Source organism: Cheilinus undulatus, linkage group 3, assembly GCF_018320785.1.
Source record: "Cheilinus undulatus linkage group 3, ASM1832078v1, whole genome shotgun sequence".
In the NCBI taxonomy this organism is placed as follows: Eukaryota; Metazoa; Chordata; class Actinopteri; order Labriformes; family Labridae; genus Cheilinus; species Cheilinus undulatus.
Genome location: NC_054867.1, coordinates 27041295 through 27061005, shown reverse-complemented (window position 1 = coordinate 27061005; position 19711 = coordinate 27041295). Strand labels below are relative to the sequence as shown.

Sequence of the window (19711 nt, the reverse complement as noted above, 5' to 3'; positions counted from 1 at the left end):
GAATAACCTTTCATAGGGAAAAATAGTTTTTGGCTCTTTTTTTCATTATTAAATCTTGTTGAGAACTCTATTCTATTCTATCTCCACAGAGTGTGTTTGTTTCTATAAACATATAGAGAGAGAGAGGGAGAGAGAGATAAGGAGGGGGAGAGAGACAGATAAATGAATACAAATGATTATTTGATTACCTTTACAATAAAATCTTTCGATCTAAAAACATATTTTCTATATATGTATATCTTTATCTTTCTATTTTTATACATACAACTACATATCTATGTATATACATTTATAAATATATAATGGCTGAACATAAAAGATTCCCAGACCTCTGGACCTAAAGAGTAAAATAACTAAAATTGTAGGCTACATTATGTTTTTGTTTTTTGTTTTTTTTTTAATCAAATGTTCTGTATTAATAGCACATGTTTTGGCGCTGACAATAAAGTAAACCGCATGAAAACTGGTTGAGAAATGAGCAAGTTATGATTAATTTTCAATGTACATGCATTGCCTTTAATGAGAATGTCACCCCCACCAAGATGGCTGCCATGTAGGCACGTTGCTTAGCGGGCTGCTACAGCGTGCTTACCTATCTAGTCTTCTATATATATCTATGGGTGCAATTATGTCGGAAGACATTAGCGTGGATGCTGCTATAGCGTAAGCTTTATCAGAATTTGATGACATTTCTTCATTTAAAAAAGAACAAAGAACAGCACTGAGTTGTTCTTTTTTCAAAAATGACGTAAGTCGTGTACTGACATGTCTACAGTCGACATGGTTCACGTTCTGCAGCCCTCTATGGAGTTTACTCCTCAGTAGGAGCACACTTTGGTAGCGGCTACGTCACGTGTTTTGTCGCTCTGATTGGCCTGTAAAGATGTGACAGACAGAACGTTCATCCAATGACCCTACAAATTTTTTAAAGGTTCTGCCCTTTCCCAAACGCCATCTATGGAAGGTTTACCAGATAGATGTGTGAAACAAATCCATTTGGCATGTCAGGTTAAACAGATCCGTGTAATTTTTTAAATTGGCTGCAATACCCCCTCATAATAGTGGATAGGTTACACACAGATCTGTTGGTAAGGACGTACTGAGTATGTAGGTCTATGATGTTGGATTCTATCAAGAAAACAATCAAAATTGATGTTTATTTTTTTCTTTCTGTTTGCAGCTGTGAGATTAGTGCAAAGCCAAGGTAAAGTTTGTCTTCATGAGCAAAGAAATGTTTGCATCTTAAAATGCAGGTTGTGTCAGATAATGAAACAATAAATCCATGCTGGCCTGATTAGCTAATCAAAGTATGCAAAGCATGACAACTTATTTAGTTTTAGTTAACTGACATAATCCTACACTATTGTTCATATTTAAGATGTCCATATGGTGCTGTTATGAGGTAAGTGTTTTGTTAGGAGTCCACAAAGCTTCACATATGTCTGGTATTACAATTTCATTACTTTTGTGGACTTTTGTGGTTCAGCTGTAATTTCTGGGGATATTTGTAACTGTAAACTGTAGCAGTAAGTAAGTCCAGTAGGCCCATTAGATGGTTTGCGAATCAGCACTGGATTATAATACCGGACCTTGCTAAGCTCAGCATGCTGGCTTTATAACTGGAAACGGTGGTTTGTGAGGACATTGAGTTGAGTAACAAAGCACTACATCTCTTTGGAAATATCTTAAATTTAAGACAAAAACCTGTTAGACGGATAACCTAAAGACACAAGGACCGTAGTGCTAAAATAAACTAAGCTAAGATACGCTGAGCACTCTGGCTTTAAAACTGGAAAATGTGGTTTACATAGACCTTAAGGTGAACAACAAGCAAATATTGGAAATATTGGATTTGGAAATATCTTTAATTTGAGGGAAAAAAATTGTTTCACAAAGTATAAACTTGGTAGGATAACATTATCAGAAGATAGTGGCTTAAAAAGTTAAATAATGAACATTTCTGCCATTATTTATAGAAAATAAACCAACCATACATGTCATCAGTATATATTACACATCCTCCTTAAATATTGGTTAAATATACAAGTGCATTATAGGTGGTAGCCTCGGGCACTACACACTCATCGAGCACCAGACTGTCTACTGCACAGCTCCTCTCTCAGCACCACTAGACTCAGCCTCTCTTTTCGCAAGAGACATTTGATGTCCTTCACAATAAAAAAGTGTGACTATTAGAGCTGTGCATCTTCACTTGCCCCACGATTAATTCAATTAAGGTTAACAGGCCATGGATTTGATTCAATTTGATACCACAATGTATCACAGTTATCACAATTTATCCAGCGCACCCTTTTCATATGACTACTTTTATCAATGGAAGCAAGCATAAAAACATAAACTCCTAATGTCAAAGATAATTTCTTTACAAGTTTTAACTATTTTTTACATCATTTGACAAAATTATATGTATTTATATTTATAATCAAAATATTCTCTCATTTCAAGTAAAAGGTTTGCATTAAACACTGACAGCTTTTGAAACAGGCATATTGAAACAAGCTTAATATTTGAAAGCTTAATTTAAGGTTTTGTAATCGTTTCCCCCAGAGTGTGGCCTGCACCAATGTTAATTTCATTGACTAAAACTGTAAGTTAAAATGTTCATCGACAGCTGTTTCCATGAGAAACACTAGACTAAGACTAGTCAAATACGTATAAATCTTTGATGACTAAAGCTGGCAAAAAGTAAGTTACATTTTTGTCAGGATGACTAAAACTCGACTAAAATGTAATTTAGCTTTCGGCGGACATTCAGAATCTATGATATTTCTCCACTGTGGGTAAACCTATCAAAACACAGTGCATCTGTAGCTATTGTGCCTCTCAGCTATAGAGAGTAGGGACCCCAGGTTCGGCAGGGTCCAAAGAAGACACTATCATGGCTTGGTAGCAGATTTAGGCAAGAGAAGTTAAGACTAAAATGTGAGGACTTTTTATGGACTACAACCAGATTAAAATGTTCTAAAGTTTATGTCGACTAAAACTAGACTAAAACTTTAAAAGGTAGAAATGACGAAAATATTTCTGAGTTTTCGTGGACTAAAACTATGAAGGGTTGAAATTACCAAAATGTGACTAAAACTAAAAGGCATTTAATCTCAGGACTAAGCCTGAGGCTTAAATAAAAAGTAGCTGTCAGAATTAACACTGGCCTGCATTCTGCAGACTCCTGAGGATTTCCAGGTTAGCACGTCAGCATAGTCGCAAAACAGGAGTTGATTGGTTGAGTAACGCCACATTTCTAATAATAATAATAATTCATCAGACTTATATAACCCTTTTCTAGGAAACTCAAAGACACTTTACAGAACAAAGCAAAAACAAAACCACAACACAAATGGGACAGGGGGCACATTTGATGAGTGCTGCTGCAAAAACAGGAAGAGCTGTGCCATTTGGGATAGACTTCTTTTGAATTGTGTTAAAAGCAGCCCTGTTTGGAAGGGAATCTGGCTATTGTTTAAGTTTTTATGGTAGGTCCATCTGTGGAGGAAAATAATCAAGCAGCGTCTGTCTGCATATCTAATGTGCCTTTGCTCGATGCACTTTCATCTAGATGAAATGACTCCTCATCACAATGAATCATGGAAATAGCTATTTTCAATACCAGTGGCTATATATTTATCAGCATCGATATTGGCTTATGTCACATTATAAATGTCGGCTAAAACCCAGCATCATGCATCCCTAACAGTAAGCTCAGCTAAGCCAAGCTAAGCTAAGCTAAACTAAGCTAAGGTAAGCTAAGCTAATCTAAGCATGGTGGTTTAATTAACTGGAAAATGTGACTTATGAGGCCTTTTGGTGAAAGACAAACCACTTATCCTTTCTGGGAAATTTGATATTTAAGAAATAAAACTGGTTGACAATAAAAACCCAGTTTAAATATGCTTAGCAGCAGAAAAAAATAGGATGTTCCTAATATGCTCACTTTTCTATTTCACATCAAATCTTCTCTGCCACCCCCTTGGTGGATTTGGGGTTTTAATGATCCTTACTCATCTCCTTCCCTCAAGTTATCAGCACCACATTTTCACGTCTTCCTGGGGGGCTTCTGGGGTGGCTGGCAGGGTGACAAGCAAAGCAGGAAGGCTAAATCCAGCTCTAGAAAGCACAACAAACTAAGCGTTCTCCAAACACAGCAGCACTGCTGCTCCTTGGGGCAAAGAAACCACAAAGCAAACAGTTCTATCAGCAGAGTAAATTGCAAGATTCATGCAGGACAACACCAGCAGATAGTCCGAACAAATAAACAGACTGAGCATATATCGGTGTTTGTCATGAAACGAGAAAAGTAAAAAGAATTATGAATCAATAAATGCTATTCATCCAGCACACATGCATTGCCTTAGTGCATAAAGGACAGATAATAAATACCACTTTTCTCACATCACAAACACTTTAGTGCCTTTTTCTCACAACAGAATCTGAAGGAGAAAATAGAGCCATTGCGGACTGAATGAGGCTCTTTCAAAGCCACCCTTTTTCTAAGACTAAACAGACTCATTATTTAATTCATTCACCACTTATTCCCCCACAATAGACTGAGGATTAACTTAAAACTATTAGTATTGTGCAAGTTTTTTTCCTTAAGAGACGACTATACAGCTGCCCCAGAACGACTAAATATCTGAATGGCATTTAGTCTGATTTGGCTTAGAGTTTTCACCCAGAGAGCAAAGATTCACTTTAATCGCCACACATTAAACACCAAGCGCTCTCTCCAGACAATCATCCTCATTTGTTACATAGTTCTTTGTCTTTTGAATTAGCTTCCTAATTATCACTTAGAAAAAAGCAGCCATGGTAATAACAGGAAAGGCCCAAGGGGGTCAGAGAGGAGGATGAGCGTAATCGTTGTTGTGAGTGCCAAGAAACCAGTAAGTGAAACAACCACTGCAGCAGACGAGTTGTGTGTTTAATAATGCAGTCTCTCTAACAGGAAGCAGTTGTTTGTTACAGTTACCCATCAAACACAAGCTAGTTTGCCATACAGAAAGGAAGATTAGCCACAAGCTACAGCCAGGTGTTCAGCATCTGTGCTTCACTTAGTCAGATTATCATACTCTTATTGCTGTTGCCTCTTATTTACCCTCTCTCTGTCTCTCTTTTTGTCCCACTGCTGCTCCCTGTCCCCCCTGTAAGGGTGCCTCCAGTCTGCCCCACCTCCTTCTGGGGAGACAGCCCTGCTGAGATTACATAATGCTCTTTTTAAAATTTAAACCCCTGACACGCTTTTCTTGGCTGAACACTCTTTGTCCTGCTCCAAGGGGCCAGCTCTGCCCTCTCCTCTGCCCCAGCCTGGACTCCTCAGCTAAAAATGTCCTGGCCTGTGGATCACATCCGCCTCACCACACCCTTAAATACACCATAAAAACACACACATAAAGATTATATATGTTGTCTGTCATTCCTCAATACATATTTAGTGTTGCAGCAGCTCAAACTCTGTCTGAAATGACTAATTTTAGGAGACTAATGAATCTTTTACACACAAGTTTGCTACTTTTGAGAGAATGTGCTGGTGAACTTAATGGGAAGATTAAAGGAATAATCTGTATTTAAAATGTAGCAGTACTTTGGATTCAGGGCATGCAGATTAGCTATACAATCATCCATATCATTACCACTGCTAACAGGTGATTAAGTGAGTAGCATTGGTATCTGTTTATAATAGCACTGTTCAGTGAATGAAATATGTTAGACAGCAAGAACATTTGTCCTTGAAGTTAATGTGATAGAAGCACAAAAAATGGGCAAGGAGAGAATATGAACAACTCTAACAAGGGCCAAACTGTCATGGCTAGACATCGAGGTCAGGATATCTCCTAAACTTCAGCCCTTGAGGGATGTCTGCAGTCTGTGGGTTAGCACCAATGGAAAGAGAATCAATGAATGAATACCAAAGAACAACCAACAGGGTCATGGGTAGTGAAAAGAGCTCCTGGAGGGGCGCTGATGGCCTGGTGGTTGGGTCCTGCCCCATGTAAATAAAGACTATTCCTCCAAGTAAGGCGACTCAGCCCAAGTCCAACCTGAATTTCATACTCTATCCAATGCCCTTTCTATATACAGTGCCTATGAAAAGTTATCACTCCCTTGGATGTTTTACCCTTTTATTGAATTTATAAATCATAGTCAATATAATTTGGCTTTTGGACAAAAATGAAAATACAAAACCCTTTTTAATGTCAAAGTGAAAACAGATTTCTACAAAGTCATGTCAGTTAAACAAAAATATGTAATGTAAAACAAGATAATGCGTAAGTATTAACCCCTTTAAAGTGACTGACCTAATTCAACAGAGGACCAGCCAATTGGTGCTAGTAGTCTCACAATTAGTGAAATGAGGATCACCTGAGTGCAGTGAATGTGTCTCAAGTGGTTGTAGTATAAAGATACCTGTTTTTGGAGGGTCCAGTTATGGGCTAATCAGTATTCATTGCTACCATTACACCATGAAAAAACACCCCAAGCAACTCAGGGAAAAGTATAAGTCAGAGGATGGGTACAAAAAAAAATCCAAGGCTTGAACATCCCCTGGAGTTCAGTTAAATCCATCATTAAGAAATGGAAGGGATATGGTGCATATGTAAATCTGCCTAGATCAGGTTGATGTCACAAACTGAGAGACCGTGCAAAAAGGAGACTAGTGAGAGAGGCCACCAAGACACCCTTGACTACTCTGAAGGAGTTACAAGCTTCAGCAGCTGACTTGGGAGACTCTTCATACAACAACTGCTGCCCAGGTTCTTCACCAGTCAAAGCTTTATGGGAGAGTGACAAAGAGAAAGCCACTGTTGAAGATACAGTAGCTCATTAAAACTCAGTTGTACTTTGTGGCCATCAGACAGGACCCTATGTTTGGCGGACACTAAACACTGCACATCACCACAAACACACCATCCCCACTGTGAAGCATAGCGGTGGTGGCATCATGCTGTGGGGATGCTTCCTGGCAGCTGGCCCTGGAAGGCTTGTAAAGGTAGAGGGTAAAATGAACACGGTGAAATATAGGAAAATCCTGGAGGACAATCTTATTCAGTCTGAAGAGAACTACAGCTTGGGAGAAGATTTATTTTCCAACAAGACAATGACCTGAAGTGTACAGAGAAAGCTGTACATATATGTTTTAAAGACAACAAAGTGAATGTTCTGGAGAGGGCTCAATCTAGTAGAGAATTTGTGGCTGGACTTGAAAAGGGCTATTCACGTCCGATCCCTGCAACCTGACAGAGCTTGAGCAGTTTTGCAAAGAAGAATGGAGTAAAATTACAGCGTCCAGATGTGTAAGCCTGATTGAGATCTATCGACACAGACTTACTGCTGTGATTGCAGCCAAAGGTGCATCTACTAAATACTGACTTAAAGGGGGTGAATATTGATGCAGTCACTTATTTAACATTACATATTCATATTTCATTAACATTGCTCTGAAGAAATCTGTTTTCACTTTGTCATTAAAGAGTTTTTTGTTCCCTTCTCTGTCAAAAAAGCCAAATGAGTCACCTAATAATAAACATTAATTCAGCTATATCAGGCAGCTGTTTATGTTCTTTTTAAGAAAACATTCAAAAAAACATATAAACATACTTCTAGGCTTCCTAACCTTGAAGCTTAGCTCCTTACGTAGCATTTAGCAGATACAGAGTGAGATAACACACTCAGGGGTTTACAGAGAACTAAACAGAGCCAAAAATAAATTGGATAGTGAATCATACACAGCTTCAACAGAAACATGGCACTAAGTTGAAGTTATTGTTGCTCAATGTCTACTGGATATGAAAACAGCAAAAAACAAAAACAAAACAAAACAAAAAAAAAACCTAAAACACAGATAAAATGACAATACTATGCTTCTTATTTAACTTTGAAAGTTTTGTGGTCTAATCATGTTACTTTCTCAAGTTTTTAATCAATAGCAAATTCTTTCCACAGTAAAAGGTATATTAACGTGTGACAGTACAACTACCTCCAGTTTTGGCTAGTCTTAAGTTGTTGCTTTGTTTTCATTCATTAAAATATTATATGTAAGCTTGATGTGATACCATTGCATTTTTCTGACTACCTACTGCCAAAACACACAGTGTTTCTATGTTGTTCTGGGTACATTACTTCATGAAGTATGATCTGATCTGGGATCAGAGTCGTGCACACTCATGGGAACAAACCTCCTCCTCTGTTGATGTGTTATGTAATGGTTACACGAATATTTCTGAGTTTGTGTGTGCTGCTAGTGGCTATTGGGAAACACTGGAGAACACAGAGTAAAACTACTTTTATAATGATGTTTGCTGTCTGTGTGAGAGAAATGGAGAAGGCAGGGATCAGATGGTGCAATCACACCTGCGGCAGGTTGCTGCAGGGCCGAGCCGCTGCAGGGTGGCGGGCTCTTTCATGTTGAGCCGACGTTGTTTTCTTTGACATGTTGATGGCCATCTGACCCGGGTGGAGGCTGCCTTTAGGAGACAGTAACGGGATCAAACAGGTCACTTCCTCTTTCATATCTGAATAGTGTAACGTCTGGCTGTGCGTCAACTGTCTGCTGATGAAAAATACAACTCACAATAAAGCCCCCTTTATATCTCATGACAACTGCTGTGAGAAAGGCTTCTGAGTGAGCAGATAAAAGAAAATCAGATTTAATTTCTCACTATTAGAGTCTTTGATTTCTTTTGATAGGAGTCATTGAGTAGCACATTACAGCATGAGAAGTGATGTTTTCCACTTTGAAAGTGGTTGTTACAAAAGTGCTTCATCTCCCTTAAAGCTAATGGCAGCTTAGTTGCGAACTGTCTGTAAAACTGCTCCTAATTACAGGCCAGAGGCAGGGGACGTCATCGCAGCGTTACACACTTCATGGATGCACTCACTGTACATGGGAATATTTTAAGACCCTAATAAAGCCTACAGCTTGAGGAGATAGCACCTCTCCAGGGGCCTCCACCCTACCTTCAGGCCACGGAGCAGACACTTCATCTCCACATCTTCACTGCCCTGGTTTTCTGTTGATTGATTAGAAATACAGATCAAAGTTCTATATAAAGGTCATATGCCCAGACAACCATTTTGTTTTTGTTTTCTCTGTCAGTATCCCTCTATGCCAGTCTGACCCAGCACCCTGGGGTACAAAGAACAGCATTGTGACGGTTACACAGCGGGGCAAAGCAGCTGCACTGGACAGTGGCTGACTTCCCCGGCAATAGCCAAAGCACTGACAAAGGCCACTGTGAAGGCCTGTCCACATGAGTGAATAAATAAACCTCTCTTATGCATCGTGCAATCACAAGCATCTGCAAAAGTGACTTCACAAAGAGCACATTTATCACAACAATAAAAGATAGAATATTACACAGAGAGTGGGTGGAGTACATGCAGTTTTGGAAACATGTTCAATAAACTCCCTGAAAAGGAAAAATAGCATTAAAATCAATATTCAATGCTCAACTTTCAGACAAATTCATTAAATTCTCTGCAGTCCAACAACTCCGCTAACAAACCTACTATATAGCTGTCTCATATGAAGGAATCCCTGGCTCTCATCTTTCAAGTAATGTTACATTTTTATGTTGTTGTTTTAAGCCTGCAATGGTTTACATGTGAAACCTAACATTCTAAAACAGTCTGACAGCAGACCGTAACTGTGAGATTGACCTGTCTCGTTCAGAACAGAAGAGCCATAATTTGTCAATACAACGCATTTCCAGTTTAAAAATTCTCATATTATGCGTAAACCTGTTTTAGAAGTCGATATGTGAACAGTAGCTTGCATTAGCTTCGTTAGCTTTAGCTACATAGTTAACATTACTACATAAGCCAACACAGTATAGCCAAGTAAGCTTTAGCAACATGAGCTTTAGCAAATGTACCTAAAACCAACATAGCTACGAAAGCTTTGTAGCATATTTAGAATAGCTATCCATGACCTGCGTGAGCTTTAGCTTTAGCTACATCAGCTACAAAGCTTCATTATCTACACTGTTTATTTAGCTAACAGAGCTATATAAGCCATTTTTGCTTTGTTAGAATGTTATCAAGGATAACAAGAATTTTTACTGTAAGCAGACTGTTAACTCCGCTTCATCAGTCACTTTGTAATAAGGTTTTGAAGGTCAGGTTTTTTAACTTTTGGTATCCTAACCCCCTAACCCTAACCTAACAGGAAAAGGTCAGAGGTCTAACCCAGGGGAATATTATGTGTCAAGCTGTTTTAGGAGTAGATACCCAAACAGTGGCTTGCTTTAGCTTCATTAGCTTAGCTGCATTGTTAAAGATGCTAAACATGTAGCCAAGTTAGCTTTAGCAACTTGAGCTTAGCAAACTCCTAAAACTACATACAAAACATAACTATATATGATATGTAGCGTATGTAGCTAACATAGCTAACACAGCTAGTTTCGTACCATCATTAGAATAGCTATCCATGAGCTTCAGGAGCTTTAGCTTTAGGTGCGTCAGCTACATAGCACCAAAATCTACATAATTCAAGAGCTAACAGAGCTACATAGGCCTTGTTTGCTTCATTAGGACAAGATTTTTTCCTGTAGCAGACTGTTTATTCTACTTTATCAAATGTTTTCAATTCATATTAAAAGTCAGGTTTTTAAGTTTTGATATCCCAATCAAGTTTAATACATTTTTTTGTTTGTATTTCTTCTGATCTAAGAAATGTGAGGTCAGGCGGCATGGCGGCACAGTGGTTAGCACTGTTGCCTCACAGCAAGAAGGTTGCTGGTTCACTTCCCAACCTGGGCCTTTCTGTGCGGAGTTTGCATGTTCTCCCTGTGCATGTGTGGGTTCTCTCCAGGTACTCCGGCTTCCTCCCACCACCAAAAACATGCTCATTAGGTTAATTGATCACTCTAAAATGGCCATGTGTGAATGTGAGTGTGTCTGGTTGTCTGTCTCTATGTGTTGTCTGTCTCTATATGTCAGCCCTGCAATTGACTGGCAACCAGTTCAGGGTGTACCCCGCCTCTCGCCCAATGACAGCTGGGATAGAGAAAGAATTCCCCTTTATTCCATTCCGGATGGATGGAAATGTGACGTCTGTCTGAGAGCTGCCATCTGCAGCCACTCCCCTCTAAAACTTTCGGGATTCTTCTGACTGTATGTTCACTTCTTTGTAAGAAATAAATATAATTAAGGAAAATATAATGACTGTATTAGCACAACAAGCAAGATTACATCAATATCTGCTTTACAACAGCTACAGGAACTCTCAAGGGACACATCACACCAGAGGCAAAAAGTAAGTCCCTGTAGCACTGGTTTGCACACATTGTATGTAATTATGCGAGAATAGAAAAAATTAATCTGCTACTCTTACAAAACTGATAGTGAAGATATGCTCAAATTGTGTCTTGTGGAAAAAGAAGGCTTCACCTAGCTGAGCCAAAATGAAAGGTCTACACCCCTTCTCGCCCACTACGCTCAGCCAGCGAAAGGCGCCTGGTACTTCCAGCACATCATGCTCCTAAGTCACTAGCTCGACTCTTCTCCTCTGTTGTCCCTAAATGGTGGAATGAATTACCCAACTCCATTCGATCTACAGACTCCCTCTCTACTTTCAAGAGAAGGCTAAAGACCCAGCTCTTCAGAGAACACTTTGCACTTAGCTAGGCAATTCTCTACTGTTGTCCCCAGTAGTAGATTGAGTCTCAGCCAGACTATTCCCCACTGCTGCCCCCAGTGGTTGAATTGAGTTTCCCAACTATAGTTAGCTCGCACTGTCCTGCTCTACTTCTGGGATTTCTTTGCCCAGCTCTTTGGGAATGATCCAGCACTTGGTACTTGGTAAATAGTTGTTGTGAAGTCTAATGAATGGCGATTAGTGATCCCACATTTTCCTTGATTCATTGTTGCTGTCTAATAACAAAAAAAAACAAAAAAAACAAAAAAACAAAAAAAAAACCCTCCACAAACAACGTATACTTTAGGTACTCTGCCTTAAACTCTACATGGCAGCACTTGCGTCCAATTGGACCTGAAGCACTTGATGGCACTTACTGATGTTGTTTCTTCTTGTCTAGATCATTGCTTGTGTTGTTCTTGCTCTCAAATGTACGTCGCTTTGGAGAAAAGCGTCTGCTAAATGACATTGTAACATTGTAACATTGTAAAGCCACCATTATGGCTAACAATATCTACAAGCTTGGGACAGGTAAATAGGGAGATAGCAGGTGGAAATGTGAAGATAAAGTGGTTGTTACTGCAGACTTATGGACAAATCATTCCAGGAGTCATATGTTACAAAAAGCTATTTTTGTCCCACAGTAGTGTTTTTGGTCAGTGGATGAGCAAACCCCTTATAGTTCTGGGTAAAATCAATCGTGGAATACCTGAATTAAACTAAACTGAACTTTATAACTGTTTTATATTGCATTGTTATTATCAAAGTACCTTCCAGTCCATCATAAACATCGCTGCTTACCCAATGTTAATCATGAATCTGACTAAACTATCTGACGGATTGGGCATTTTATGCTTTTATGGACCCATACATGAGGAAAGCTTCTAAAATGGGATGTAGTTAAACTGACAATCTCCTGAAGTAGATGATAGCTAGAAAAGCACTCAGCGAGCGCAGACCTCCGCCATTAGCCCTTCCTCCCAACAGTGAAGAATCCTTTAAAAACATTCCTGGATCCAGACTGTGATCAGGATCACTCCCAAAATCTAATTCGCCGATTACTCCCTCCCCGGTGGGGTGGAGACACGGTGAGCCAAAGCACTGGCTTCGTAACGTGTGGACTGTCATGGTGGAAGCACCCATGGTCTCACTGGATGACTGAAAGTCATGGCAGAGGGTAAATATTCCTCTGTTCCTCCCAGCATTGTGAGTATTCTCGCTACAATTCGCTGTCTTTCTCTCTTTTACGCTCCGACTCGTCTACTCGACCGGGCGTGTCTTTCAAACTCTATAAACTCCAAAACCTTGAATAGAAACACACCAAAAAATGCTGCTGGGACTAAAGTTACTCATGTCCGCCATCTCCAGGTGTAAAGTGGTAACAGCGCAGACCTCCGCCATTAGCCCTATCTCCCAATAGTAAAGAATCCTTTAAGAAATTCCTGGATCCAGACGGTGATCTGGATCAGTCCCAAAATCTAATCAGTTCTTCCTTATGCCATTTCTGACATTTCCTGAAAATTTCATGAAAATCCATTCATGACTTTTTGAGTTATGTCTCTAACAAACTAACAAACCCACTCGATCACATAACCTCCTTGGCGGGGGTAATAATGACTAGCATCTACATCGTCCTTCCATTCCACACCTAGAGATTCCTTTCACTTTAAACTGTGAAACTGCTATCAAGAGGCATGGGTCTTTTAATCAATGTTTTTGAGATGCTGTGGTAAACCTTAGGCAAGTAGTCAGAGAAATGGATGGAGTTACTGTTGTTTCTGTCCCAGATAGGGGCAGTGAAAGAGGTGGAAGGGTGGAAGGAGCAGGTTGTGAAAAACAGCAGGTTTCTCCATTGCCCTGGGCGAGTCTCTAATGACTTCCAGACCTCCTCTCTTACAGTCTCTTTGCGTCTAGACTGCTGCTCCAGCACTCTGCCTAGCCCTCCCAGTCCCTCGCTTACTCTCTCCCAAACCAACCCAACACACTCACACATGCACACTGTGCCCCCCGTCCACCCGAAGCTCTCTGTCGTCTCAGAGAACTACAGCCATTTCAGACTGACAGACCAGCCGAAGAGACACTGCTGCTTTCATTCCCTCCACACGGTTTCTGCCCTTAAGTATCTGACTCTAATGAAGATTTTAAAAAACACAGATGGATTTCTTTTTTAAAGCTTCGTCTACTTGGCTGTGAGTACGGAGGGAAATCACATGAATCAAACAAGATAAATGTTGTAAATCTCTTAATTGGGCATGACAGGACTGTGTAAATGCAGAATGACCTCTGACGCTTGCTGATAAAACACCCCATTGTTTTCTTTGCCCTGACTGTGGTTAGTTAAATAAATCTAATAGGTTTCAGTCTGTTAGCCCACAATGACTTTCAGGATGTGTCTGTGCTACAGTAACATATAAGTATACTCTTAACTTCACTAAGCATGTATTTGTAAAGCCAGAACAGTGTTTCAGATTCTCTTCTGGATAGATTTACAGCTGGAGAGGGCACCTGTTGAATACTCCTCTAGTTGATTAAATCAACAAAATTTTTATGATGCCAAAACAGCTTGTGCTGAAGATGTCACAAGGTGTTTTTTGTTTTTGTTTTTTTTTTTTCTTTTGTTTTTCTTGAAGTGGGGTTTCAAAAAAAAGTTAAATCTAGGTGCTTGGTTGACTCTGCACTCAGATTAGAAGCAGCTTTGTGTAAGTTCAAACATAGCCTAGCATGAAGGAAATTTCTGATTTAGTTCATAAATGTAGTTTATATACTATGTTTAGGATGTTGAACCAGCTGAGATAGTCAATATCAGGACTTCCACAGGAGCCATCTGTTGGCCAAATGGCCAACTAGTCACTTAATTACGGCAGGCTAGTCCTGCTATGTTAATAGATTAATATTAGCAATATTAGCTCGTGTTTGACCTCCATCTCTTTTCTGCCTTTCTCTCTGATTTTTTTCTGCATGCTGTTGTTTTTTCACCTTTGTGTCAATTTGTCTTTTTCAGGTTTATTTCTTTGAGCTTTTTGCCTATATTTGGATAGGCTTGATTGATTGACTGATTGATATCTTCATTTCAATTATGTAAATGACAACTTAAAAACAGTGAAAAAATACAAATAAGTGAACATCAAAAAATGAAAACAAAACAAAACAGTAACTTGCATCTGGAAATTCATAAGCATCTCAGTTTACATAAGCAAAAAGCAGTTGGAAAAGTTGAAAAAAAAAACTCATCTAATCCTACCCCCTAAAATTTTGCTATACTTCATAACTGAAATCATAACACTGTCAAAAATTTAGCAATAATTATCAAACTTAAACTGTGAAAGGACAGATAAAAAGAAGCAGGGGAGAGAGAGTGGGTGAAGACATGCACAAAACAGCGCTGAGACAGGGAATCAATCCTACAGAGCCATAACTTTTTTCAATTTTGTTATGTTGCAGTCTGATGTTTCAGTCGTTTAAATTCAGTGTTACAAGAACTGTTACAAGGCACAGCTCTGGGGAAGGCTACAAAAAAAGTTCTTTTGCACTGAAGGTTCCCAAGAGCACAGTGGCCTCCATAAATGTCAAATAGAAGAAGTCTAGCACAACCAGGACTCATCAAAGAGCTTGCCAAACTGAGCAATTGAGGGACAAGGGCCTTGGTAAGAGAGGTGACAAAGAACCTGATGGTCACTCTGACTAAGCTCCACAGATCCTGTGTGAAGATGGGACAAAGTTCTAGAGGAAAACCAGCACTGCAGCCCTCCACTCATCTGGCAAGAGCTTCTCAGTATAAAACACATGAAAGCCCACTTGAAATGAACACAGTAACACAACTTAAGGAGGGGGGAAGTACCACAGGCTATGCATTTAAGTCAGAAATTACATACAAGGTTGACAGACAGTAATATCACAGAATTAGCCCACTCACTCCAAATGAGAGTCATCTACAGCTCACTAACAGACAAAATTGAGAGGAGTGGGCCAAAAGAGGCATTCATCTGGCAATGATCTTAAAGAATAGAAAAGCCTAAGATGTCCAAATATTCTCATCAGAATATGCAGAGGAATTTGAAAGTTTTCTCTCTCTTTTCAACATCTTGATTGGTTTGACATTACTGGTAAAAAGGGTCACATTTCAAGGTGTAAAACTGGTGATCACTAGCAATACTCCATTCAGTGCTTGTTACAAATGATGTTATTAGCCTCCTAACCCTTATAATTAGTTTCTTTTCTGAACATTCTCTCACTTGACTTGTTGTACCAGCTGACTACATAGAAGGAAAAAGGAGGTGTCACAAACCTTTTTGTCTAAAATTTGATATATTTCAATCACATACAGTGCTTAACAAATTTATTAGACCACCACCCAAAGTAAGGTTTATGCCACAGCTGCCCTAAATTAACAGCACTGGTAAAAATTGGTAAAACCAAAATCATTTTTTATGTCTCTGCAATGGTTAATACACCAATATATAGAAGTTCTTTAACCCAAATGATATTTTTAATGCTAAAATATAATTATTATTTTTATCCATGAATTTTCAAATTTAACAATTTACAAAAAAAACTAAAAAAGTAGTAAAGCACATTATTATTTCTTGATTAATATGTCAAATTATAGTTATTTACTGGCATTCCTGAACAGAAAAATGAGTTTTAGTGGTTGAATGTTATGCTTGATTCATTTCTGACTTCTCAGAGAAGCCCAGTGAGCCGGCTCAAATTTGGGTGAATTCAGTTTGAAATTCCTCATTCCTGTTCAAAATGGTAAAACGTGGAGAGTTTACCAAAAATTAAAGAGTCTGCATTAAAGCACTTTATGATGCTGGATGGTCTCTGAGACAGGTGGTCTAATAAATTCGTTATGCACTGCACATCTGCATGCTTTAATAATGTTTTTTCTCTGTGCTTTAGTTTTCTGCCCTGAATCGTCAGCCACATTTCACTCTGGATCAGCAGGATTTTAACACTCAATGCACACACATTGAACAATATTTTGGACTGTATAATTTTGGGTTTTTCAAAGACTTACAAACATCAGGCTCTTCATCTGAGCCGTCTGGACAGTCCTTCTCTCGATCACAGCGCCAGCCCTTAGAGATGCACGTCACCCCATCTTTACACACAAACTGCTTTGAGCTGCAGGTCTTTGGGGCTGAAAAGACACAAAAAAAAGAAAAGTTGTTTAATTAAAAGATTTCTGGGAAGAAAACAGCTCCTTTTGTTTCGCTGATTTTTATTGCTGAGGTCTCATTAGCAAGCAGGGTCCACTGTGCTCAGAGTCAATAGTGGCCCTCACTGGCCCTAATTAGACCCTGGAAAGTTGTTACTTGGCACAGAGGGGAAGAGAATGGATACACAAAACACACACACATATTCATTCATGCGGGACTTGAAGGGCTTTACATAAACCTTCTGCACTTCAATATCCAGGTCAGCTTTCCCAAGCCAACACCAGTGATGCAACACGTCTGGAGGATATCAAAAGAACATCTTGTTCAGTGAATTGCTCTCCCATCATCCATTTATCCTTCAATCAAAACTTCCAGAGATAAAGAAACAACCCACTTCAGCCACAGCCGAATAAAATGGGACATATTCAAACCCACATTAATTCAACTCCTCTAGGACTGACACATAAACATTTTAACAAACACACACAAGCAACAGCGCTGAGTCACCCTGAGGAATTCAGCTGCAGCTCTTGATGAGAGGAGTTTGATTCAACAGCTTAAAGTAAGCTAGAGTTGATCTTAACTATTTTATCATGTAACTCAAAGAAGTATTAGACCTGGAAAAAAAGGGGAAAAAATCTTGCTACCAGGATGTTCTTGAAAACATTGTATGCTGCACTTAGTAATAGAGATGTAATATTATCTTTAAAATTCAAGAGATTACATACGGTTTTTACTTTAAGAAATGTTAAAAGACACAGTAAGGACAGTAACATGAATCATGTTTCATAACTATGCTCTTTACTTTCATGCCTGGCCTGACACCAGCCTCAAAACGATTCATCAGTCTATTAAAGTCATTCAATACAACCTCCAACATTGCCAAGTCTCACAATGGAAAGATCATTTTTACGTACAAGGTCAGTAGAAGTTAAATGTAAAAAATAACTGGAATTTTTCTGTTAATTTATAAAGTTACCAGAGAAGTTTCCTTATCTGTCACTTTCTTAAAGGGCTTTAAATAATATATTGGGTGCAAACAACTGACAAGCTTTCACCCAAGTTTAAAGACATGACAATTTCTGATGAGTTTTATCAGAATTCAGTCAAAAAAAAATACAATGTATAGAAACATAAAAATCATTCAGCTCATTTTACATATGTTACATGGATTCATTGTTAAATGTAGTGCTTCAGTAACTCTTGAAAATCTGTGGCATGATGTGTCTCTTCTGGCAAGAACAAGCAGAGAGTCAAACACATCACAACGCAATGCATATTGATGAAGAATTAGCACTATGCCTCTTTAAGTCACACGTGGCCAATGTAACTCAGTGGATAACTTCACTCATGGCTTGTCACATCAAATGAACAGCAGAGATCACTGTGAAAGAGCCAACATCCAAGCACAAATAAAAACACACCTCAACGCTCTGCTCAAAAACATGATGGGGAAATCTGCCCAACCTCGCAACATCTGAAATCACAAGGGGTGGGCGCACAGTTTAACTAACACTGATGGATCCACACTAACACTGAAGACCATTTCACTCAGAATGAAGTGAAGATTACACTTTCAGAGTTCAAAGCTACTCTGAAATGTTTAACCCTGAGATATTAACACTCCAGTTTTGTTGATCTGTACAACATCCCTGTTTGGGATGTAATGTCTTGATATGTGGTACTAGTCAACAGACATTGAAAAAGTACAAGAGTATTGTACTCATGTCAAACTACAAGTACTCTGGTTACTTAAGTAGAAGTACTGATTTTAAATTGTACCCAAAAAAGTACAGGTACCCAAAAAATACTCAAATTGATTTGAGTAAATGTAATTAGTTACTTTGCACCCCTGCCTATGTCATAGTTAACAATAAAATCATTACATAGCACTCTCTGCATGCTACTTCACCAGGCCATCCAGGACTTTATAATATTGTTGTTTATAACAGTAGACCAGCACACTGAACAACATTAACTACAGCCATAAGCTAAATGCAAAACAAATCTAATCAAGACTTTGTTTAATGTGCTGAATTCATCGAATATTTCTTCTTCCAAAACTTTCCATTAATTTGAAGAAAAAACATTCGCTATAACAAAGGGTGACATTTAAAGCCAGTCCCCAGCTATAATTGGATTTAAGTGTTGCATACTTCAGTGTCTAAATATTGATGTATTTCTCACCAAGCTGTAATTGAACTGATGATTGTACATCATCTAAACTGATGTGTCTCACTATATTGTATAAAGGGGAACGTATTTTTATCATTTCTGTTTATCATAGTCTGTCACCATCTCACCATCTCAATTTACGCCCTGCCTTTTTTAAATTTTTGCACCTTTTATTGCTTTGCTAAGTGTATCTTCGAGGGTGTCAATCTCCTTTCCAGCAATAGTCTGCCTCTAGTAAGGACATAAATCAATGATTGGAAATGGTAATGTTAGGGTAACTTTTACATTCTTTAGCCATGTAGCATGACAAATAGGAGAGGAGGAAGCATGTGGTAGAAGAGGGGTGGATGATGGGACGAAGCAGGATAAACAGGATGGCTGTATTTACATTTAAACCTAGCCGCCAACTCCAGCTGTGAAGGGAATGGAGCTCAACCTAAATACCATGAATTCAACCTGACATATTGCTGCACACATTGACACACTCCCCACTTATCCTCCTCTGTGTGCTGCTGTGATCGGTGTGAGTGTGTGAGTGGGTTGTTGGATGTGTGGAAAGAGAGGGGCGCCTTTTTTCGTCTCTCAGAAGTCCCCAGGATTTGAATTATTCATAAAATGCACCCAGGCTTGTGTTAAAGAATTTCCTCTCTGCTCCTCATCCCTTCTTCTTTAGTGTTTGGGTGCATGTTTATCTGTTTGTTCATTTGGTGGTGTCAACAGTAGC

General features: G+C 39.0%; 1 protein-coding gene across 1 annotated transcript in view; it reads right to left on the bottom strand.

Moving 5' to 3' along the window:
- LOC121504520 (low-density lipoprotein receptor-related protein 1-like) overlaps positions 1-19711 on the bottom strand; it is a 167294-nt gene that overhangs the window by 116331 nt on the left and 31252 nt on the right. The window contains exon 2 of the mRNA XM_041779358.1: positions 16671-16793. Coding sequence (XP_041635292.1) covers positions 16671-16793 — 123 coding nt within the window. The remainder of the gene's footprint in view (positions 1-16670; positions 16794-19711) is intronic.